General features: G+C 53.8%; 1 protein-coding gene and 1 long non-coding RNA gene across 2 annotated transcripts; both read left to right on the top strand.

The window, feature by feature from the left end:
• Nucleotides 1–2,177: 2,177 nt before the first annotated feature.
• ASB13 (ankyrin repeat and SOCS box containing 13) lies at nt 2,178–14,046 on the top strand. The gene is made up of 6 exons (XM_069034036.1): nt 2,178–2,285; nt 5,412–5,599; nt 6,642–6,792; nt 7,603–7,737; nt 11,017–11,208; nt 13,720–14,046. The coding sequence occupies exons 1-6, from the start codon at nt 2,243–2,245 to the stop codon at nt 13,845–13,847; spliced, it is 837 nt and encodes a 278-aa protein (XP_068890137.1). The 5' UTR covers nt 2,178–2,242; the 3' UTR covers nt 13,848–14,046.
• Nucleotides 14,047–15,936: 1,890 nt separating this feature from the next.
• On the top strand, nt 15,937–19,197 carry LOC138120874 (uncharacterized). Its single transcript, XR_011155983.1, has 2 exons — nt 15,937–17,302; nt 17,405–19,197. It is a non-coding gene; the product is annotated as an uncharacterized lncRNA (long non-coding RNA).
• The last annotated feature ends 176 nt before the right edge of the window (nt 19,198–19,373 follow it).

Consider the following 19,373-nt stretch of genomic DNA (forward strand, 5'->3'; position numbering starts at 1 on the left):
CCGCTCGGGGCCGGTGCCACGCCTCTTGGAACAGCTCTGGTGGCTTTTTAAGTCACGCCTAAAGTTAAACCACCCCCGCCCAAAGGCTCCGACTAAACCCAGCTTAGGGGAATGGTGTTTTCACAGCGGGGAAAACCCCACTGAATCCTCAGGAAATGGCTCAAAGGTGACAAGAAAGTGAGAAAATGTCTGGATGTTTTCAGCAGGGAGCAGATTATTAATTTTTTCCCGTTATTTTTGCCGTTTTCCCTCCCCCATTTTTTTTTTTTTTTTTTTTTTTTTTTACTAAATCGTTCCTTAAAAAGAATTTTCATTATTTTGTTATTTTCTTAGGCCGGAATTTCGCGCCGTGGATCTCCAAATATTGAGTGGAAATACGAATTCTTGCCAGGAATTCTTGCTCTTTACCAGGTACAGCTGGAGCCAGGAGATAACGAACTCTTTCCAAAAGGTTTGATCCTGGCAAAAATCCTGGAATCATGGAATGGTTTGGGCAGGAAGGGACCTCAAAGCTCATCCAGTTCCAAGGGCACGGACACCTTCTGCTATCCCAGCTTGCTCCAACCTCACCTTGAACAATTCCAGGTATGGAGCAGCCCCAATTCCTCTAGAAAATCTCCCTTTCTGAGAGATTTCATCCTGGAAAAATCCTCCAACTGTCTCACTTGGCAAGGTGGGAGAAATTCTAAGTTTTTATGGAATGATTTCCACTGATTTTCCTATCCTGTCCATCCTTGTGCTGACCTGGAATTTCCTGCTGGATTTGGGTCATTTCATCCTCCTGCAGTGGGAAAATTGGGTTGCTCCAAACTGGATAGTTTTTTTCCAAAATGGATAATTTTTTTTGTCCAGAATGGGTATTTTTCTCCAAAAATGGGTATTTTCAGGAGAAAAATGCCCACTGCTGGAAAACATGGATTTTTCCATCCAAGCAGGGAACAAGGACAGGGTGGATTTCTGTGTTAGGAGTGAAGTCACTGCAGAACAGAAGCAACAGAATTTGACTTCTTATTTTCTCCCTAAAAATTGGAATTTCCTAAAAAATGTAAAAATGCAGGAATCCTGCAGGATCTCTTCTTGGAGGAGCAGCTCTCCTCGAAGAGAGAGGATCCCTGCACCCCATACCAGTACTCCCAGTACCTCCTGCACCCCATACCAGTACTCCCAGTGCCCCTATGGACACACACCAGTGTCCCCAGTACCTCCTCCCCACACACACCAGTACCCCCAGTCCCCTCTCCCTGCACCCACCAGTACCCCCTGCACCCCATACCAGTGTCCCCACTCCTCCTTCCCTGCATCCACCAGTGTCCCCATTACCCCCTAACCCGCACCAACCAGTACCCCCAGTACCCCCTTCCTCCATATACCAGTGCCCCCAGTATCCCCTCCCCACACGCACCAGTACCTGCAGTGCCCCTGTGCACAAACACCAGTACCCCCTGTCCCTCCTCCCCCACCACCAGTGCCCCCAGTACGGCTGTTCCCCATCCCAGTACCCCCATTACCCCCTCCTCCCCCACCAGTGCCCCCAGTACGGCTGTTCCCCATCCCAGTACCCCCATTACCCCCTCCTCCCCCACCAGTGCCCCCAGTACGGCTGTTCCCCATCCCAGTACCCCCATTTCCCCCTCCCCGCCCCCACCAGTGCCCCCAGTACGGCTGTTCCCCATCCCAGTACCCCCATTTCCCCCTCCCCGCCCCCACCAGTGCCCCCAGTACGGCTGTTCCCCATCCCAGTACCCCCATTTCCCCCTCCCCGCCCCCACCAGTGCCCCCAGTACGGCTGTTCCCCATCCCAGTACCCCCATTACCCCCTCCCCGTCCCCACCAGTGCCCCCAGTACGGCTGTTCCCCATCCCAGTACCCCCATTACCCCCTCCTCCCCCACCACCAGTGCCCCCAGTACGGCTGTTCCCCATCCCAGTACCCCCATTTCCCCCTCCCCGCCCCCGCCAGTGCCCCCAGTACGGCTGTTCCCCATCCCAGTACCCCCATTACCCCCTCCTCCCCCACCACCAGTGCCCCCAGTGCGGCTGTTCCCCATCCCAGTACCCCCATTTCCCCCTCCCCGCACCCCCAACCCCGCCGTTCCCCCATCCCGGTGTCCCCGGCCCCGCACTACAACTCCCGGCGTGCCCCGCGGCGGGGAGCCCTGGGAGGAGCCCCGGGAGGCCCCGCGCGCGTGAGGCGGAGCGGCGCCAGGCCGGAGGCGGCGGCGGCGGCTGCGCGGGGCCGGGCCATGGAGAGCCCCGGCGGCAGCGGCTCCTTGCGGGGCGACATCGGTGTGTGGGGCCGGCGTGGGGCTGTGGGGTCGGGATGAGCCGGGGACACCTCGGGGGGAAATCCGGGAAAGGAGCTGGGCAGCGGAGCCGCGCCGGGAAGAGACGGGGGTTTGCTCGTAGCGTCGGGTTCGGGGGGTTCGCGGGGTGGGCTTGGGCGGCTTGGAGGGGTGGGTTTGGGGCTTGCAAGGTGTTCTTTGCGCTTTCAGGATGGTTTTGGGGGTTGCAAGGTGGTCTTGGAGATTTCAGGATGGTTTTGGGGGTTGCAAGGTGGGTTTGGGGGCTTTCAGGATGTGTTTGGGGGTTGCAGGGTGGTTTTGGGGCTTGCTGGAGGGATTTGGGGGTTGCAGAGTAGGTTTGGGGCTTTCAGGATGGTTCTAGGTGTTGCAGGGTGGCTTTGGGTGTTGCGGGATGGTTTTGGGGGTTGCGGGGTCGGTTTGGGGGTTGTGGAGTAGTTTTGGGGCTTTCAGGATGGTTCTGGGTGTTGCGGAGTGGTTTTGGGGCTTGCAGGAGGGATTTGGGGGTTGCAGAATAGGTTTGGGGCTTTCAGGACGGGTTCGGGCGTTGCAGGGTGGATTGGGGGGTTGAAAGGTGGTTTTGGAGCTTTCAGGATGGTTTTGGCGCTTGCCGGAATGCTTTTGGGGGTTAAAGAGTGGTTTTGGGGGTTAGAGGGTGGGTTTTGGGGCTTTGCGGACGGTTTGGGGGTTTGCAGGGCGATTTAGGGGGCGAACGGGCTCTCGCAAGGACAAGAATAAGAGGATGCTCTTGGGACCGCCTCAGGGCGCGGGGAACGATCCCCGTTCCTCCCGCAATTCCCGCGGGCGCTGTTGTGGGGCTGGGGGAGAGGGGATGTGCCCACCTTGGGTACCCCGATCCCGCCCGGGTGACCCCGGCAGGGCCGGAGCCGCTGCGGGCTCGTGTCCCCGAGCTGCGGCCGCTTCCCGGGCGGGGCAGGGCCGGTCCCTGCCGGCGGCCGGAGCCATCCCTGATTCCCTGCCTGTCCTTCACCGGAGCGGTGTCGCAGGATTAGGAATTCTGGCCCCGGCTGCAGCTTCCCTCCTCCTCCAAAAGCCCGGGATGTGGATGTCATTCCAAATCCCTGCCTTGTACAGGGACACCTCCCACTGTCCCAGCTTGCTCCAGCCTGGCCTTGGATACTCTCAGGGATGGAGCAGCCACAGCTTCTCTGGGAATTCCACCCCCTGCCCACCCTCCCAGCCAGCAATTCCCAATTCCAAATCTCCCATCCAGCCCTGCCCTCTGGCACTGGGAAGCCATTCCCTGTGTCCTGTCCCTCCAGGTCCCTTGTCCCAGTCCCTCTGCAGCTCTCCTGGAGCCCCTTTAGGCTCTGCAAGGGCTCAGAGCTCTCCTCTCCATCCTCATTTGGATTTGCTTCTCCTGACATAAACCCCGAGGAGCCCTTCCCATCCTTGGCCTGGATGTCAGCACCGCGTGCCAGCAGGGTCTGGATGGTGTGTCCGTGTCCTTCCTGCAGAACGGGGAATTTGGGATCAGCTCTGCCCTCGGAGCCATCCCTGACCTGGACCTGCACAGATTTGCTCTGTCCTGGTCACACCTGGGGGTGCCAGGAGCTCCAGAGGATCTTGGAGCAGATGGAAGTCAGGGGCAGCTGCCCGTGGCAGGGAAGTTCGGATCCGTGAGGCAGGGATTGCTCCAGCTGCTGTTATCCCATGGGAATGGGCCAGAAAGGTGCCACGAGGCAGCTTCCTGAAATCCCAGAATGGGTTGGGTTGGAAAAGACCTCAAATCCCATCCCAATCCCATCCGATTCCACGGGCAGGGAATCTTCCACTGTCCCAGGCTGCTCCAGCCCCAATGTCCAGCCTGGCCTTGGGCACTGCCAGGGATCCAGGGGCAGCCACAGATTCTCCGGGAATTCTATCCCAGCCCCTGCCCACCCTCCCAGCCAGCAATTCCCAATCTCCCATCCAGCCCTGCCCTCTGGCGCTGGGAAGCCATTCCCTGGCTCCTGTCCCTTCAGGCCTTGTTCCCAGTCCCTCTGCAGCTCTCCTGGAGTCCCTTCGGGTCCTGGAAGGGGCTCAGAGCTCTCCATCCTCGTTTGGATTTGCTTCTCCTGCCATAAACCACGAGGAAATCCAGGCAAGGAGAGCCCTCCTGCCCAGGAGATTGGCCAAGGAACGAGGATCCAACAAGCCAAGGAAAAACCCCACACAGCCCGTGCTGTGAAAACGCTGGGACTCAGAATTCCCTTTATTTTTATGGAGAGGATTCATGAACCCTCGGAGCTGGTTTGGTCACCGCTGCCTCAGCAGCGAAACCCCCCTGAGGGGAGGTGACGTTGGCACCTAATGGTGACCAACTGGACTCGGCCTGTGCCAGGTGTCCAGCTGAGGTGGGAACTCATTTTTCCAAGCTCCATGGACTTTTTGGGAAGGTGTTGTTGAGGTGGGATGCTCCTCAATCCCTGTTCCCTCTCCCAGCCATTCCATGCTTCTCCCTGAATCCAGAATTTGGGAAGGTATTTTTGAGGTGGGCTGGGATGATCCTTGATCCCAGTTCCCTCTCCTTCCAGCTGTCCCATGCTGCTCCATGAACCCAGAATTTGGGAAGGTATTTTTGAGGTGGGATGCTCCTCAATCCCATCTCCCTCTCCTTCCATCCATCCCATGCTCTTCCATGAATCCAGAGTTTGGGAAGGTATTTTTGAGTTGGGATGCTCCTCAGTCCCATCTCCCTCTCCTTCCATCCATCCCATGCTCTTCCATGAATCCAGAGTTTGGGAAGGTATTTTTGGGGTGGGCTGGGATGATCCATGATCCCAATTCCCTCTCCTTCCAGCCATCCCATGCTCCTGCAGGAATCCAGAGCTCCACAGATTCATGGAATAATTTGGGTTGAAAGGGTTGGAAACCCATCTCATTCCAACACCTTCCCACTATCCCAGACTGCTCCAAGCCCCGCCCAACCCGTCCTGCTACAACTCCAGGCATGGAGCGACCACATCTCCAGGAATTCCATTCCAACCCCTCCCAGCCAGAAATTCCTTCGCGTTACCCAACCCGCAGGATACCAAATCCCCATTTTTTTCCATATCCGTGATTTTCTTTGTGAACTCCTGGATATTTTTTCCCCCCCCGTCTTTTCCAGCTTTCTGGGCCGACCGCACGCCGGTGCACGAGGCCGCCCGCAGAGGGGAGCTCCTGCAGCTGCAGCAGCTCATCGAGAGCGGCGCCTGCGTCAACGCCGTCACCTACGACTCCATCACCCCCCTGCACGAGGCCAGCCTCAGGGGCCAGGCCCAGTGCGTCAAGCTGCTGCTGGATGCGGGGGCCCAGGTGTGCATCCGCCTCTGATCCAGCCGGGAATTCCTCTGGATTGGTGTTTGGAAGCTGCTGGTGGGGTCGGGGTTACGCCGTCAACTGCAGGGCTAAAATCGGGGGGAGGCTCTGGGTAGATTTGCCCCGATGGCCAAGTTGTGGGTTGTCACTCCAGGAAAGATCTGGAGGGGCTGGAGCATGTCCAGGGAAGGGAGAGAGGGGCTGGAGAATTCCTGAGGGAGCTGGGAAAGGGCTGGAGCAGCTGAGGGAGCTGGGAAAGGGGCTGGAGTGGCTGCGGGAGCTGGGAAAGGGGCTGGAGTGGCTGAGGGAGCTGGGAAAGGGGCTGGAGTGGCTGAGGGAGCTGGGAAAGGGGCTGGAGAATTCCTGAGGGAGCTGGGAAAGGGCTGGAGCAGCTGAGGGAACTGGGAAAGGGGCTGGAGTGGCTGAGGGAACTGGGAAAGGGGCTGGAGAATTCCTGAGGGAGCTGGGAAAGGGGCTGGAGCAGCTGAGGGAACTGGGAAAGGGGCTGGAGAATTCCTGAGGGAGCTGGGAAAGGGGCTGGAGCAGCTGAGGGAACTGGGAAAGGGGCTGGAGTGGCTGAGGGAACTGGGAAAGGGGCTGGAGCCCCAGGAGAGGCTGGGGGAGCTGGGAAGGGGCTTAGGCTGGAGCAAAGGAGGCTCCGGGGGGACCTTGTGGCTCTGCACAAGTCCCTGACAGGAGGGGGCAGCCGGGGGGGTCGGGCTCTGCTCCCAGGGAACAGGGACAGGAGAGAGGGAACGGCCTCAGGCTGGGCCAGGGGAAGAGGCAGGCTGGATTTTAGGGAAAATTTCTCCATGGAAAAGATTGGAAAGCATTGAAACGGGCTGCCCAGGGCAGTGGTGGAGTCGCCATCCATGAAGGAATTCCAAATCCTTGTGGATGTGGCACCAGGGGACACAGGGCGGTGCCGACTTCCCCCGAACTCCACGATGACGTTTAGAAATCCCTTCCTGACCGTAACATTCCCACCATCCCGCGATGCCGTGAATCCCAGGCGAGGTTTTCCCGGCTTTTCCCGCAGGTGGATGCCCGGAACATCGACGGCAGCACGCCGCTGTGCGACGCCTGCGCCTCGGGCAGCGCCGAGTGCGTGCGGGTGCTGCTGTCGCACGGCGCCCGCGTGAACCCCCCGCTCTTCACGGCCTCGCCCCTGCACGAGGCCTGCATGAACGGTAAATCCCAAATCCCGGCTTTTCCATGGATAGCCGCGCCTCGGAGCTCGGGGGAAAAACCCCACGCGGCCCCATTCGGGTGGGAATCGTGCGGGGGCTGCCGGCGTTCCCGACGGGGTGGTAACGAAGGAGGTGGAGGGGGGGTTTTGTGGGTATGTCAGAGGGTTTTTGGGAATTTCCAGAGGTTTTGTGGGAATGTCAGAGGGTTTTTGGGAATTTCCAGAGGGTTTTTGGGAATTTCCAGAGGTTTTGTGGGAAATGGCAGAGGTTTTTTTTCCCCGGTCGAACTCAGATTTCCCCGGTTGAACTTGGATTTTCCCTGTTTGAACTCCGATTTCCCAGTCTGAACTCAGATTTTCCTGTTTGAATGTGGATTTTCCCGGTTTCAACTTGAAATTCCCTGTTTTAACGCGGATTTTCCCATTTTCACTTGGATTTCCCCCATTTCAACTTGGATTTTCCCTGTTTTAACTCAGGTTTCCCATTTTAACTGGGATTTTCCCCATTTTAACTCAATTTTTCCCCATTTCCACCGGGATTCTCCTGCTCTAACCAGGATTTCCCTGCTCTAACTGAGATTTTCCCCATTTTAATTCCAATTTTCCCCATTCCACTGGGATTTCCCCCATTTTAACTGGGATTTTCCCCATTTCAACTCCAATTCCCCCGCTTTAACTGGGATTTTCCCCATCTTAATTCCGATTTCCTCCGTTTCCACTGGGATTTTCCCCCATTTCAACTCCGATTTTCCCCATTTTAACTCCGATCCCCCCTTTTCCACCGGGATTCCCGCTCCTCTCCGTGCCGCAGGCAGCTCCGAGTGCGTGCAGCTCCTCATCGACGTCGGTGCCAACCTGGAGGCTCACGACTGCCACTTCGGGACACCGCTGCACGTGGCCTGTGCCCGGCAGCACCTGCACTGTGCCAAGCTGCTGCTCCAGGCGGGTACGGCCATCCCGCCGGGAATCCCTCGGGAATCACCCCGGGAATCCCTCGGGAATCACCCCGAGAAGCACCTCCCCCCCCCTTCCCCCCCCGCCCTGCAGAATTCCCTCGAAGCCGAAGGGGTGGGGGGGAAAAAACTGGGGTTTTCCAGCGAGGGGATTCCATGCTTGGATCTTCTCCCGGGGTTGTGGAATTCCAGCCTTGGAAGCGGCCTCGGAGCCAGCTGGGATAATGGGAATTGTGCCTGCCTGTGGAGCTGGAAAACCGTGAAGGTCCCGGTCCAACCATTCCATGATTCCCATTCCCTTTCACAAATCTGTGGAAATCCCCCCATTTCCTGCTGCGCTCGGCCGGATCCGGGTCTCACATCCCACTTTTCCTTTGGTTTTCCTGGGAATTTCACTTGTCCTTCCCTTGCCCCGGAGGAGACTCAGCCCAGGGCTGAGGATGGATTAATTGATTCATTATGGGAACATTAATTATGGAGAAATTCCATGTGAATTCCTGGCTTCCACCTGCTGGGATTCCTAATCTGGGGCACCCAGGAATTGCCTAAAAATTCCACTTTCTCCTTAATTCCAATTAATTCATGGAGCTAATTAAGCTCGGCTTGGCCACGCATCCCTAAAAAAATTTGAGTTCCGCTCTGCTGGAAAAGGTGGGTGATCAAATTCCAGCTTTTTGTTGGGAGCAGGGAAGGAGTTTTTTCCTTAAAACTTACAAAAAACTTGGAAAAACATCTGGAACTGAAACAGATGCCAGCTCTGGCTGAACCGGAATATCCCACGGGAACTGCTGTGGGAATAATTCACAGTTCTCCCTGCCTGGGGTGGGAATATCCCATGGAGAGGGCTGGGAATGGCTTTGCAGGAAGCGATTCCCACCCAAAAACCGGGATTGAAATCCCTCCAGAAATGTCAAACTGGCCGAGCAAATCCAGGAGCGCTTGGATCCCAGCCTTTTCCTGGGATTTTTGGGAGACTCCCTCACGTTTTCCCACTGTTTTCCCCTCCCATCAAACCATTCCTTAATTTCAAGGTGAGCCCAGCTTTTCCCAGATGGATTTTTCCCGGTGTTCCCATCAAACCATTCCTTCATTTTGGGCGAGCCGGCATTTTCCAGGATGGAATTTTCCTTTTCCCCATTTTCCCATCAAACCATTCCTCAATTCTGGGCTGAGCCCAGCTGTTCCTGGATGGATTTTTCCCAGTGTTCCCATCAAAGCATTCCTTAATTCTGGGCCAAGCCCAGCTTTTCCTGGATGGATTTTTCCCCATTTTCCCATCAAACCCTTCCTTAATTCTGGGCCAAGCCCAGCTGTTCCCAGATGAATTTTTCCCCGTTTTCCCATCAAACCATTCCTTGATTTCAGGGCGAGCCAGGATTTTCCTGGATGGATTTTTCCCGGATGGATTTTTCCCTGTTTTCCCATCCAACCATCCCTCGATCCCAGGCCGAGCCAGGCTCTTCCCAGCCAGATTTTTCCCTGTTTTCCCATCCAACCACCCCTTGATCCCAGGCCGAGCCAGGCTCTTCCCAGCCGGATTTTTCCCCGTTTTCCCATCCAACCACCCCTTGATCCCAGGCCGAGCCAGGCTCTTCCCAGCCGGATTTTTCCCTGTTTTCCCATCCAACCACCCCTCGATCCCAGGCCGAGCCAGGCTCTTCCCAGCCAGATTTTTCCCTGTTTTCCCATCCAACCATCCCTCGATCCCAGGCCGAGCCAGGCTCTTCCCAGCCAGATTTTTCCCTGTTTTCCCATCCAAGCATCCCTCGATCCCAGGCCGAGCCTGGCTCTTCCCAGCTGGATTTTTCCCTGTTTTCCCATCCAACCACCCCTCGATCCCAGGCCGAGCCAGGCTCTTCCCAGCCAGATTTTTCCCTGTTTTCCCATCCAACCATCCCTCGATCCCAGGCCGAGCCTGGCTCTTCCCAGCCAGATTTTTCCCTGTTTTCCCATCCAACCACCCCTTGATCCCAGGCCGAGCCAGGCTCTTCCCAGCCAGATTTTTCCCTGTTTTCCCATCCAACCATCCCTCGATCCCAGGCCGAGCCAGGCTCTTCCCAGCCAGATTTTTCCCTGTTTTCCCATCCAAGCATCCCTCGATCCCAGGCCGAGCCTGGCTCTTCCCAGCCGGATTTTTCCCTGTTTTCCCATCCAACCACCCCTCGATCCCAGGCCGAGCCAGGCTCTTCCCAGCCAGATTTTTCCCTGTTTTCCCATCCAACCACCCCTTGATCCCAGGCCGAGCCAGACTCTTCCCAGCCAGATTTTTCCCTGTTTTCCCATCCAACCACCCCTTGATCCCAGGCCGAGCCAGGCTCTTCCCAGCCAGATTTTTCCCTGTTTTCCCATCCAACCATCCCTCGATCCCAGGCCGAGCCAGGCTCTTCCCAGCCAGATTTTTCCCTGTTTTCCCATCCAAGCATCCCTCGATCCCAGGCCGAGCCTGGCTCTTCCCAGCTGGATTTTTCCCTGTTTTCCCATCCAACCACCCCTCGATCCCAGGCCGAGCCAGGCTCTTCCCAGCCAGATTTTTCCCTGTTTTCCCATCCAACCATCCCTCGATCCCAGGCCGAGCCTGGCTCTTCCCAGCCAGATTTTTCCCTGTTTTCCCATCCAACCATCCCTCGATCCCAGGCCGAGCCTGGCTCTTCCCAGCTGGATTTTTCCCTGTTTTCCCATCCAACCACCCCTTGATCCCAGGCCGAGCCAGGCTCTTCCCAGCCAGATTTTTCCCTGTTTTCCCATCCAACCATCCCTCGATCCCAGGCCGAGCCAGGCTCTTCCCAGCCGGATTTTTCCCTGTTTTTCCATCCAACCATCCCTCGATCCCAGGCCGAGCCAGACTCTTCCCAGCCGGATTTTTCCCTGTTTTCCCATCCAACCATCCCTCGATCCCAGGCCGAGCCTGGCTCTTCCCAGCCAGATTTTTCCCCGTTTTCCCATCCAACCATCCCTCGATCCCAGGCCGAGCCAGACTCTTCCCAGCCGGATTTTTCCCCGTTTTCCCATCCAACCATCCCTCGATCCCAGGCCGAGCCTGGCTCTTCCCAGCCGGATTTTTCCCTGTTTTCCCATCCAACCATCCCTCGATCCCAGGCCGAGCCAGGCTCTTCCCAGCCAGATTTTTCCCTGTTTTCCCATCCAACCATCCCTCGATCCCAGGCCGAGCCTGGCTCTTCCCAGCCAGATTTTTCCCTGTTTTCCCATCCAACCATCCCTCGATCCCAGGCCGAGCCTGGCTCTTCCCAGCTGGATTTTTCCCTGTTTTCCAGGTGCCAACGTGAACGCGGCCAAGCTCCACGAGACCGCTCTGCACCACGCGGCCAAGGTGAGGAACGCGGATCTGGTGGAGCTGCTGGTGGAATTCGGTGGGAATATCTACGCCCGGGATAACCGCGGGAAGAAGCCGTTGGATTACACCTGGAGCAGCAGCCCTGCCGCCAAGTGCTTGGAATATTACGAGAGTAAGTGGGATAAACCCCGAATCCCGGGAATTCCGGCGCCTCCCGCTGTGGGTGGGTTCTCCAATCTGTGTGATTGGAAGGATTTTAAGGATTATCCCGGCCTTGGATATTCCAAGGCTTGTCCTTGTATTTTCTGGAGTTTCCTGCTCCCTCCACGCAGCTGCTGGGAATTCCCCTGGAGCTGCTTCCCGACACAAATTGCAGTTGGATTTTTAGTTTCCCTTTGGATCTGTATCCTTAAATTCCAGCAGCTCCAGGGCAGGCGTGGATTTGGGAAGCTGGGGATTAATCCGGCAGAAATTGGGAAGTTTGGGATAATCCTGGTGGATCCGAGTGGGTGATCTGGGGGTGCTGTTGGATTTTTGGGAATGGAGCAGCTGAGGGAGCTGGGAAAGGACCTGGAATGGAGAAAAGCGGGATCAGGGGGAACTTCTGGATCCCCAGAATTCCCTGAGAGGAGGGGGCAGCTGGGGGGATTTGGGATGTGATCCCAGGGAACGGGGACAGGAGGAGAGGGAACGGCCTCAGGCTGCGCCAGGGATTGGATTTTAGGGAAAATTTCTCCATGGAAAAGGCGGTCAGGCCTTGGAAGTGCCCAGGGCAGGGGGGAGTCCCCATTCCTGGAGGGATTTCCCTCTGGATGTGGCACTCAGGGACGGCTGGGAATGCTTGGATTCCATCCCAGGGGATCTTTTCCAAGTGAAACAATTCCCTGGCTCCAGTAATCCCATCCAGGCAGGGGAGGGAGCCAGGATGAACCTGTTCCCAGTGGGAATTGCATCCCACCTGGGCCTGGGGAGGTAGAACCAGGCTCGTTCCCATGGTTGGGGAGATTCCGGCTGGGAATTCCATGCTCTGGGGTAGCTCCTCCCCCTCTGATCCCGTTCCTGATCCCGTTCCTGATCCCATTTTCCCTGCACAGTCCCCTCTGAGCCTGTCCCAGCTGGGAATTCCGTGCTCTGGAGCAGCCCAGCTGTTCAGGGATCCGTCTGATCCCATCTGATCCCATCCAATCCCATCCTGATCCCATCTGATCCCATCTTATCCCATTCCCATCCCATTTTATCCCATTTCTGATCCCATTCCAATCCCATCCGATCCCATTCCCATCCCCTTTTTCCTCAGGAACGCTGCTGTGTGTGTCCCAGCTGGGAATTCTCTGCTCTGGAGCAGCTCAGCCCTCTCTGATCCCATTTCTGATTCCATTTCCATCCCATTCCCGATCCCGTTTTCCCACAGGGATGCCGCTGTGCCTGTCCCAGCTGGGAATTCCTGCTCTGGAGCAGCCCATCCCATCCCGATCCCATTCCCGTCCTGTTTCCTGCAGGAACGCCCCCAGCTGGGAATTCCCTGCTCTGGAGCAGCCCCATCCCATCCCAGTCCCGATCCCGATCCCATTCCCGTCCCGTTTCCCGCAGGAACTCCCCCAGCTGGGAATTCCTGCTCTGGAGCAGCCCATCCCATTCTGATCCCATCCCAATCCCATCCCCATCCTGTTTTCCCACAAGGACGCCCCCAGCTGGGAATTCCTGCTCTGGAGCAGCCCATCCCATCCCGATCCCATTCCCGTCCTGTTTCCTGCAGGAATGCTCCCAGCTGGGAATTCCCTGCTCTGGAGCAGCCCCATCCCATCCCATCCCATCCCATCCCATCCCATCCCATCCCATCCCATCCCATCCCATCCCATCCCATCCCATCCCATCCCAATCCTATTCCCATCCTGTTTCCCACAGGAACTCCCCCAGCTGGGAATTCCCTGCTCTGGAGCAGCCCATCCCAATCCCGATCCCGATCCCATTCCCGTCCCGTTTCCCGCAGGAACTCCCCCAGCTGGGAATTCCTGCTCTGGAGCAGCCCATCCCAATCCCAATCCCATCCCATCCCAGTCCCAATCCCGATCCCATTCCCGTCCCGTTTCCCGCAGGAACTCCCCCAACTGGGAATTCCTGCTCTGGAGCAGCCCATCCCGATCCCATTCCCGACCCGTTTCCTGCAGGAACGCCCCCAGCTGGGAATTCCCTGCTCTGGAGCAGCCCCATCCCAATCCCAATCCCAATCCCGATCCCATTCCCGACCCGTTTCCTGCAGGAACGCCCCCAACTGGGAATTCCTGCTCTGGAGCAGCCCATCCCAATCCCGATCCCGATCCCATTCCCGACCCGTTTCCCGCAGGAACTCCCCCAGCTGGGAATTCCTGCTCTGGAGCAGCCCATCCCGATCCCGATCCCGATCCCATTCCCGACCCGTTTCCTGCAGGAACTCCCCCAGCTGGGAATTCCTGCTCTGGAGCAGCCCCATCCCAATCCCAATCCCAATCCCGATCCCATTCCCGACCCGTTTCCTGCAGGAACTCCCCCAGCTGGGAATTCCTGCTCTGGAGCAGCCCATCCCAATCCCATTCCCGACCCGTTTCCTGCAGGAACGCCCCCAGCTGGGAATTCCCTGCTCTGGAGCAGCCCCATCCCAATCCCAATCCCGATCCCGATCCCATTCCCGACCCGTTTCCCGCAGGAACGCCGCTGCGCCTGTCCCAGCTGTGCCGCCTCAGCGTGCGTCGCGCCGCGGGGCCGCGGGCGCTGGAGAAGATTTCCCGGCTGGAAATTCCCGCGCGGCTCATCCGCTTCCTGTGCTACGAGTGACGGCGCCGGGAAGGAGCGGCCCCGGAACGTGCCGGGAATCCGGACGGATCCCTGCTCCTGCCCCGCCTCCCGCCCCGCCGATCCCTGGCCATCCCATCCCGCTGCCCGCGGGATTTGGGGGGCAGCAATTCCGCTTTTCCGCGCCTTGCTGGGAATCTCCTGGAATTTTTCGGCTCTCCCAGTGCTCCTCGGGATTCGCCTTCCTGAGTTTTCCCTGATTTGCTCGGTGGGATCCAGCCAGGGGGGTGGGAACGGGATCGCTCCAGGGCGTGGATCATCCGTCCACTTTTAGAGGATCCGGCCTGGAATGGTCTGGGTTGGAATGAGATGGATGGGAATGATCCAACCTGGAGTTATCCAGCCTAGAATGAACCAGCTGGGAATAATCCAGCCTGGAATGGTCTGGGTTGGAATGGTGTGGGTTGGAATGGTGTGGGTTGGGAATGATCCAGCCTGAAATGATCCAGCCTGGAATGATCCGGCTTGGAATGGCCCAGCCTGGAATGATCCGGCTTGGAATGGCCCAGCCTGGAATGATCTGGCTTGGAATGGCCCAGCTTGGAATGATCTGGCCTGGGATGAGCTGGCCTGGGATGAGCTGGGACAGCCAGTGTGGAATGATGCGGGTTGGAATGTGAGGCCTGGAATGGTCCGGGAGAGCCAGCCTGGAATGGTCTGGCTTGGAATGATCCAGCCTGGAGTTAGTCCAGCCTGGAATGACCCATCCCGGAAGGATCCGGGACATCCGGCCATGCCGGCTGCAGAGGGATTGGGCTGGGCAGTCCTTGGATCCAGTGGCTCCGTGTCTCCCGAGGGATCCCGCTCCGGGCTGGCTCCGGAGGCTCCAGGGCCAATTAACTCCCCGCGTTAATGAGCTCGGAGCGCGCTGGCGGCGCTGCTTTCCTGGGAGCGGCCGGAGCCTTTGGATCGAGGCCGGGCATGAGGAGGAGCCGGGGATCCCCGTCCCATTCCCGCATCCCGGACGCTCTCCCGATCCCGGAGTTCCTCTCCCCCTGCCCTGGGATCCCGTGGGACACCGGGAAGCCGCAGGAGCCGGGCTCTGCCTTGGGATCTGGGAATTTCGGGATGGGTTTTTCCCCTTTGGAGCCTCTCCCAAGGCCGGGATCGGGAGCCAGCCCCGAATCCCGGCTGGAATTCCGGGGGCACCGCCAGAGCTTCGTCCTCGGACGTTCCGAGCCCGGCAGCGGAGCTGGAATTTCCCGCGTTCCGGAGGAGCCGTTCCCGGGAATTCCGGGAATCCTGGAGCTCCCCAATGGCCCCGGGGAGTGCGGAGAGGAGAAATTCCCCCAAAATCATGGAATTAAGGGAATCCAGGCTGGGAATGCTGAGCTGGGCCTGGAGGCACTCGGTGGGGCTTCCACTCTGAGTTTGTAATTGATTTTTAATTGATTTTTAATTGATTTTTAATTGATTTTTAATTGATTTTTAATTGATTTTTAATTTATTTTGAATTGATTTTGAATTGATTTTGAGTTGATTTTTAATTTATTTTTAATTTATTTTGAATTAAGTTTGAATTAATTTGAATTGATTTTGAATTAATTTTAAATCTTTAATTAATTTTGAATTAATATTTAATTGATTTTGAATTGATTTTGAATTAATTTTGAATTTTAAAGTAATTGTGAATTGATTTTGAATTAAGTTTGAATTAATTTTGAACTAATTTCTAATTTATTATGAATTCATTTTGAAATTTGAATTAATTTTTAATTGATTTTAATTGACTTAATTAATTTTAAATTAATTTTAAATTTTGAATGTACTTTGAATTGATTTTAAATGGTTTTTAATTAATATTAAATTTTGAATTTGTTTTGAATTAATTTAAAATTTTTAACTCATTTTTAATTGATTTTTAATTTTGAATCAATTTAGAATTAATTTGGAATTGAGTTTTAATAATTTAAAATTTTGAATGAATTTTAATTGATTTTAAAATTATTTAAATTTTTGAATTAATTTGGAATTTTTAAAAATTTTAAATTAATTTTGAATTAATTTTAAATTAAATTTGAATTAATTTATGATTAATTTTTAAATTAATTTTGAATTAATTTTGAATTAATTTCTAATTGATTTTTAAATTAATTTTGAATTAATTTAAAATTAAATTTGAATTAATTTATGATTAATTTTTAAAATTAATTTTGAATTAATTTTGAATTAATTTCGAATTGATTTTTAATCGATTTTTAATCGATTTTTAATCGATTTTTAATTGACTTTGACTTTAGAATTGATTTTTAATGAATTTTTAATTAATTTCACTTTTAATTGCATCCCCCCCCCCCTTTATTGGGGTTTTTTGGTGCCCACTTTGGAGCTGGATGGAAAAACAAATTCCCGAGTGCTGCCGTGCTGCTCCCGGAATTCCTGCGGCGTTCCCGGGACTGTGGGACGGCCCCGGAGCCAGGGCAGCCCCAGGGATGGGTTTTGATGGGATTTTGGGCCGGGAAGAAGCTGCTGCGGAACCGTTTGGGGTCGGGAGGGACCTTTCGGGGTCCCCCGGGGCCATCCCAGGGCTCGGATCCGGCGGGAAGGGATTCCCAAAGATCTGCTGAGGAGAGGTTGGGAAAAGCCTTGGGATAGTCTGGGAAAGCCCAGTTTTAGGGATCCCAAATCCCTTCTTAGAGATCCCAAATCCCTTTTAGGGATCCCAAATTCCCTTTTAGAGATCCCAAATTCCCCTTTAAGGATCAAATTCCCTTTTAGGGATCCCAAATCCCTTCTTAGAGATCCCAAATCCCTTTTAGGGATCCCAAATCCCTTTTAGGGATCCCAAAATCCCATTTTTAAGGATTCCAAATCCCCCTTTAAGGATCAAATTCCCTTTTAGGGCTCCCAAATCCCTTCTTAGAGATCCCAAATCCCTTTTAGGGATCCCAAATTCCCTTTTAAGGATTCAAATGCCCTTTTTAAGGCTCCCAAATCCCCTTTAATGATCCCAAATTCCCCTTTAAGGATCAAATTCCCTTTTAGGGCTCCCAAATCCCTTCTTAGAGATCCCAAATCCCTTTTAGGGATCCCAAATCCCTTTTAGGGATCCCAAATTCCCTTTTTAAGGATCCCAAATCCCCCTTTAAAGATCAAATTCCCTTTTAGGGCTCCCAAATCCCTTCTTAGAGATCCCAAATCCCTTTTAGGGATCCCAAATTCCCTTTTAAGGATTCAAATTCCCTTTTTAAGGATCCCAAATCCCCGTTTAATGATCCCAAATCCCCCTTTAAGGATCAAATTCCCTTTTAGGGATCCCAAATCCCTTCTTAGAGATCCCAAATCTCTTTTAGGGATCCCAAATTCCCTTTTAGGGATTCAAATTCCCTTTTTAAGGATCCCAAATCCCCCTTTAATGATCCCAAATCCCCCTTTAAGGATCAAATTCCCTTTTAGGGCTCCCAAATCCCTTCTTAGAGATCCCAAATCCCTTTTAGGTATCCCAAATCCCTTTTAGGGATCCCAAATCCCCCTTTAATGATCCCAAATCCCCCTTTAAGGATCAAATTCCCTTTTAGGGATCCCAAATCCCTTCTTAGAGATCCCAAATTCCCTTTTAGGGATCCCAAATTCCCTTTTAGGGATTCAAATTCCCTTTTTAAGGATCCCAAATCCCATTTTTAAGGATCCCAAATTCCCCTTTAAGGATCAAATTCCCTTTTAGGGCTCCCAAATCCCTTCTTAGAGATCCCAAATCTCTTTTAGGGATCCCAAATTCCCTTTTAGGGATTCAAATTCCCTTTTTAAGGATCCCAAATCCCATTTTTAGGGATCCCAAATCCCCCTTTAAGGATCAAATTCCCTTTTAGGGATCCCAAATCCCTTTTAGGGATCCCAAATTCCCTTTTTAAGGATTCCAAATCCCCCTTTAAGGATCAAATTCCCTTTTAGGGCTCCCAAATCCCTTCTTAGAGATCCCAAATCTCTTTTAGGGATCCCAAATTCCCTTTTAGGGATTCAAATTCCCTTTTTAAGGATCCCAAATTCCCCTTTAAGGATCAAATTCCCTTTTAGGGCTCCCAAATCCCTTCTTAGAGATCCCAAATCCCTTTTAGGGATTCAAATTCCCTTTTTAAGGATCCCAAATCCCCGTTTAATGATCCCAAATCCCCCTTTAAGGATCAAATTCCCTTTTAGGGATCCCAAATCCCTTCTTAGAGATCCCAAATCTCTTTTAGGGATCCCAAATTCCCTTTTAGGGATTCAAATTCCCTTTTAGGGCTCCCAAATCCCTCCTTAGAGATCCCAAATCCCTTTTTAAGGATCCCAAATTCCCTTTTTAGGGATCAAAATTCCCTTTACTAGGAATCCCAAATCCCATTTTTAGGGATCCCAGATTCCCTTTTAAATGATCCTGAATCCCTTCTTAGAGGTCCCAAATCCCTTTTTAGGGATCCAAATTCCATTTAATGATCCCAAATCCCTTTTTAGGGATCCCAAATCCTTTTCAGGGATCCAAATTCGGTTTTAGGGATCCCAAATCCCTTTTTAATGATCCCAGATTCCCTTTTTAGGGATCCCAAATCCTTTTCAGGGATCCAAATTCGGTTTTAGGGATCCCAAATTGCTTTTTAATGATCCCAAATTCCCTCTTTAGGGATCCCAAATCCTTTTTTAAGGATCCAAATTCCTTTTAGGAATCTCAAATCCCATCTTAGAGATCGCAGATTCCCTTTTTAGGGATCCCAGATCCCATTTTCAGGTTGTTTTTCCAACCCTGCCTATCCCGGTAAAAGTTGGGAATTCTGGAATCCAAGTTTCCGGTGGAGAAGCCCAAAGATTCCTTGGACAATCCGTAACAAAATCCCCCAATCCCGTGGGGGGCTCCTTTATTTTCCCTGGGTTTTGGGGGATTTCTGGGAGATCCCAAAGTTTGGGAATTTATTTCCCATCCATTCCGGGAATTCCGGCTCAATCCAGGCATCCAGCGGGATCCGGGCACCGTCCCTGCTGGAATTCCAGCTCGGAAAAGTGGGAATAACCTTTCATTCCCATCTGGCTCGTGGCCCCTCCTGATCCATGAATTTCCGGGAATAATTCCGGTCGTTCCATCCCGGAGGCCGCCTTGGAGCTGCTCCGTGTCCCGTCACCGTTCCCAGTTCCTTCCATCCCCGCTGGAATTCTTGGGGATCTTCCCTGGATTTTCAGGATCATCTGGATCCAAGTTTTGGGATAAAAACCTTGGAGGATCCCAAATCACTCTGGGATCACAGGGATGGGGGTCGTTCCTGGCTGGAGCTGTAAAGGATTTTGGGATTTCTGGGAATGCCGGAAGCAGCTGGAATAACGGGAATAATAAACTGGATTGGGCCGCGCCCATTTTTTGGGACAATTCCTTCGCTCGTTATTCCCAAATCCAGGTGCGGATCCATCCCAAATCCCACGGGGCCATTCCTGCTTTTATCCCTCCCCTTCCCGAGCTTCCCGAAACTCCAAACCCAGCTGGAAAAACGGGACACTCCCTCTCTTCCTAAGGAATGCTCTCCAATCCTCTCCAACTCCCCCCCG

Source organism: Aphelocoma coerulescens, chromosome 1A (genome assembly GCF_041296385.1).
Source record: "Aphelocoma coerulescens isolate FSJ_1873_10779 chromosome 1A, UR_Acoe_1.0, whole genome shotgun sequence".
Classification (NCBI taxonomy): domain Eukaryota; kingdom Metazoa; phylum Chordata; class Aves; order Passeriformes; family Corvidae; genus Aphelocoma; species Aphelocoma coerulescens.

Coding starts and splice junctions, on each gene's coding strand:
- ASB13 (XM_069034036.1), top strand. CDS start 2,243: ATGGAGAGCCCCGGCGGCAGCGGCTCCTTGCGGGGCGACATCG. Junction 5,600..6,641: donor TGCTGGATGCGGGGGCCCAG/GTGTGCATCCGC, acceptor CTTTTCCCGCAG/GTGGATGCCCGGAACATCGA. Junction 7,738..11,016: donor CAAGCTGCTGCTCCAGGCGG/GTACGGCCATCC, acceptor CCTGTTTTCCAG/GTGCCAACGTGAACGCGGCC.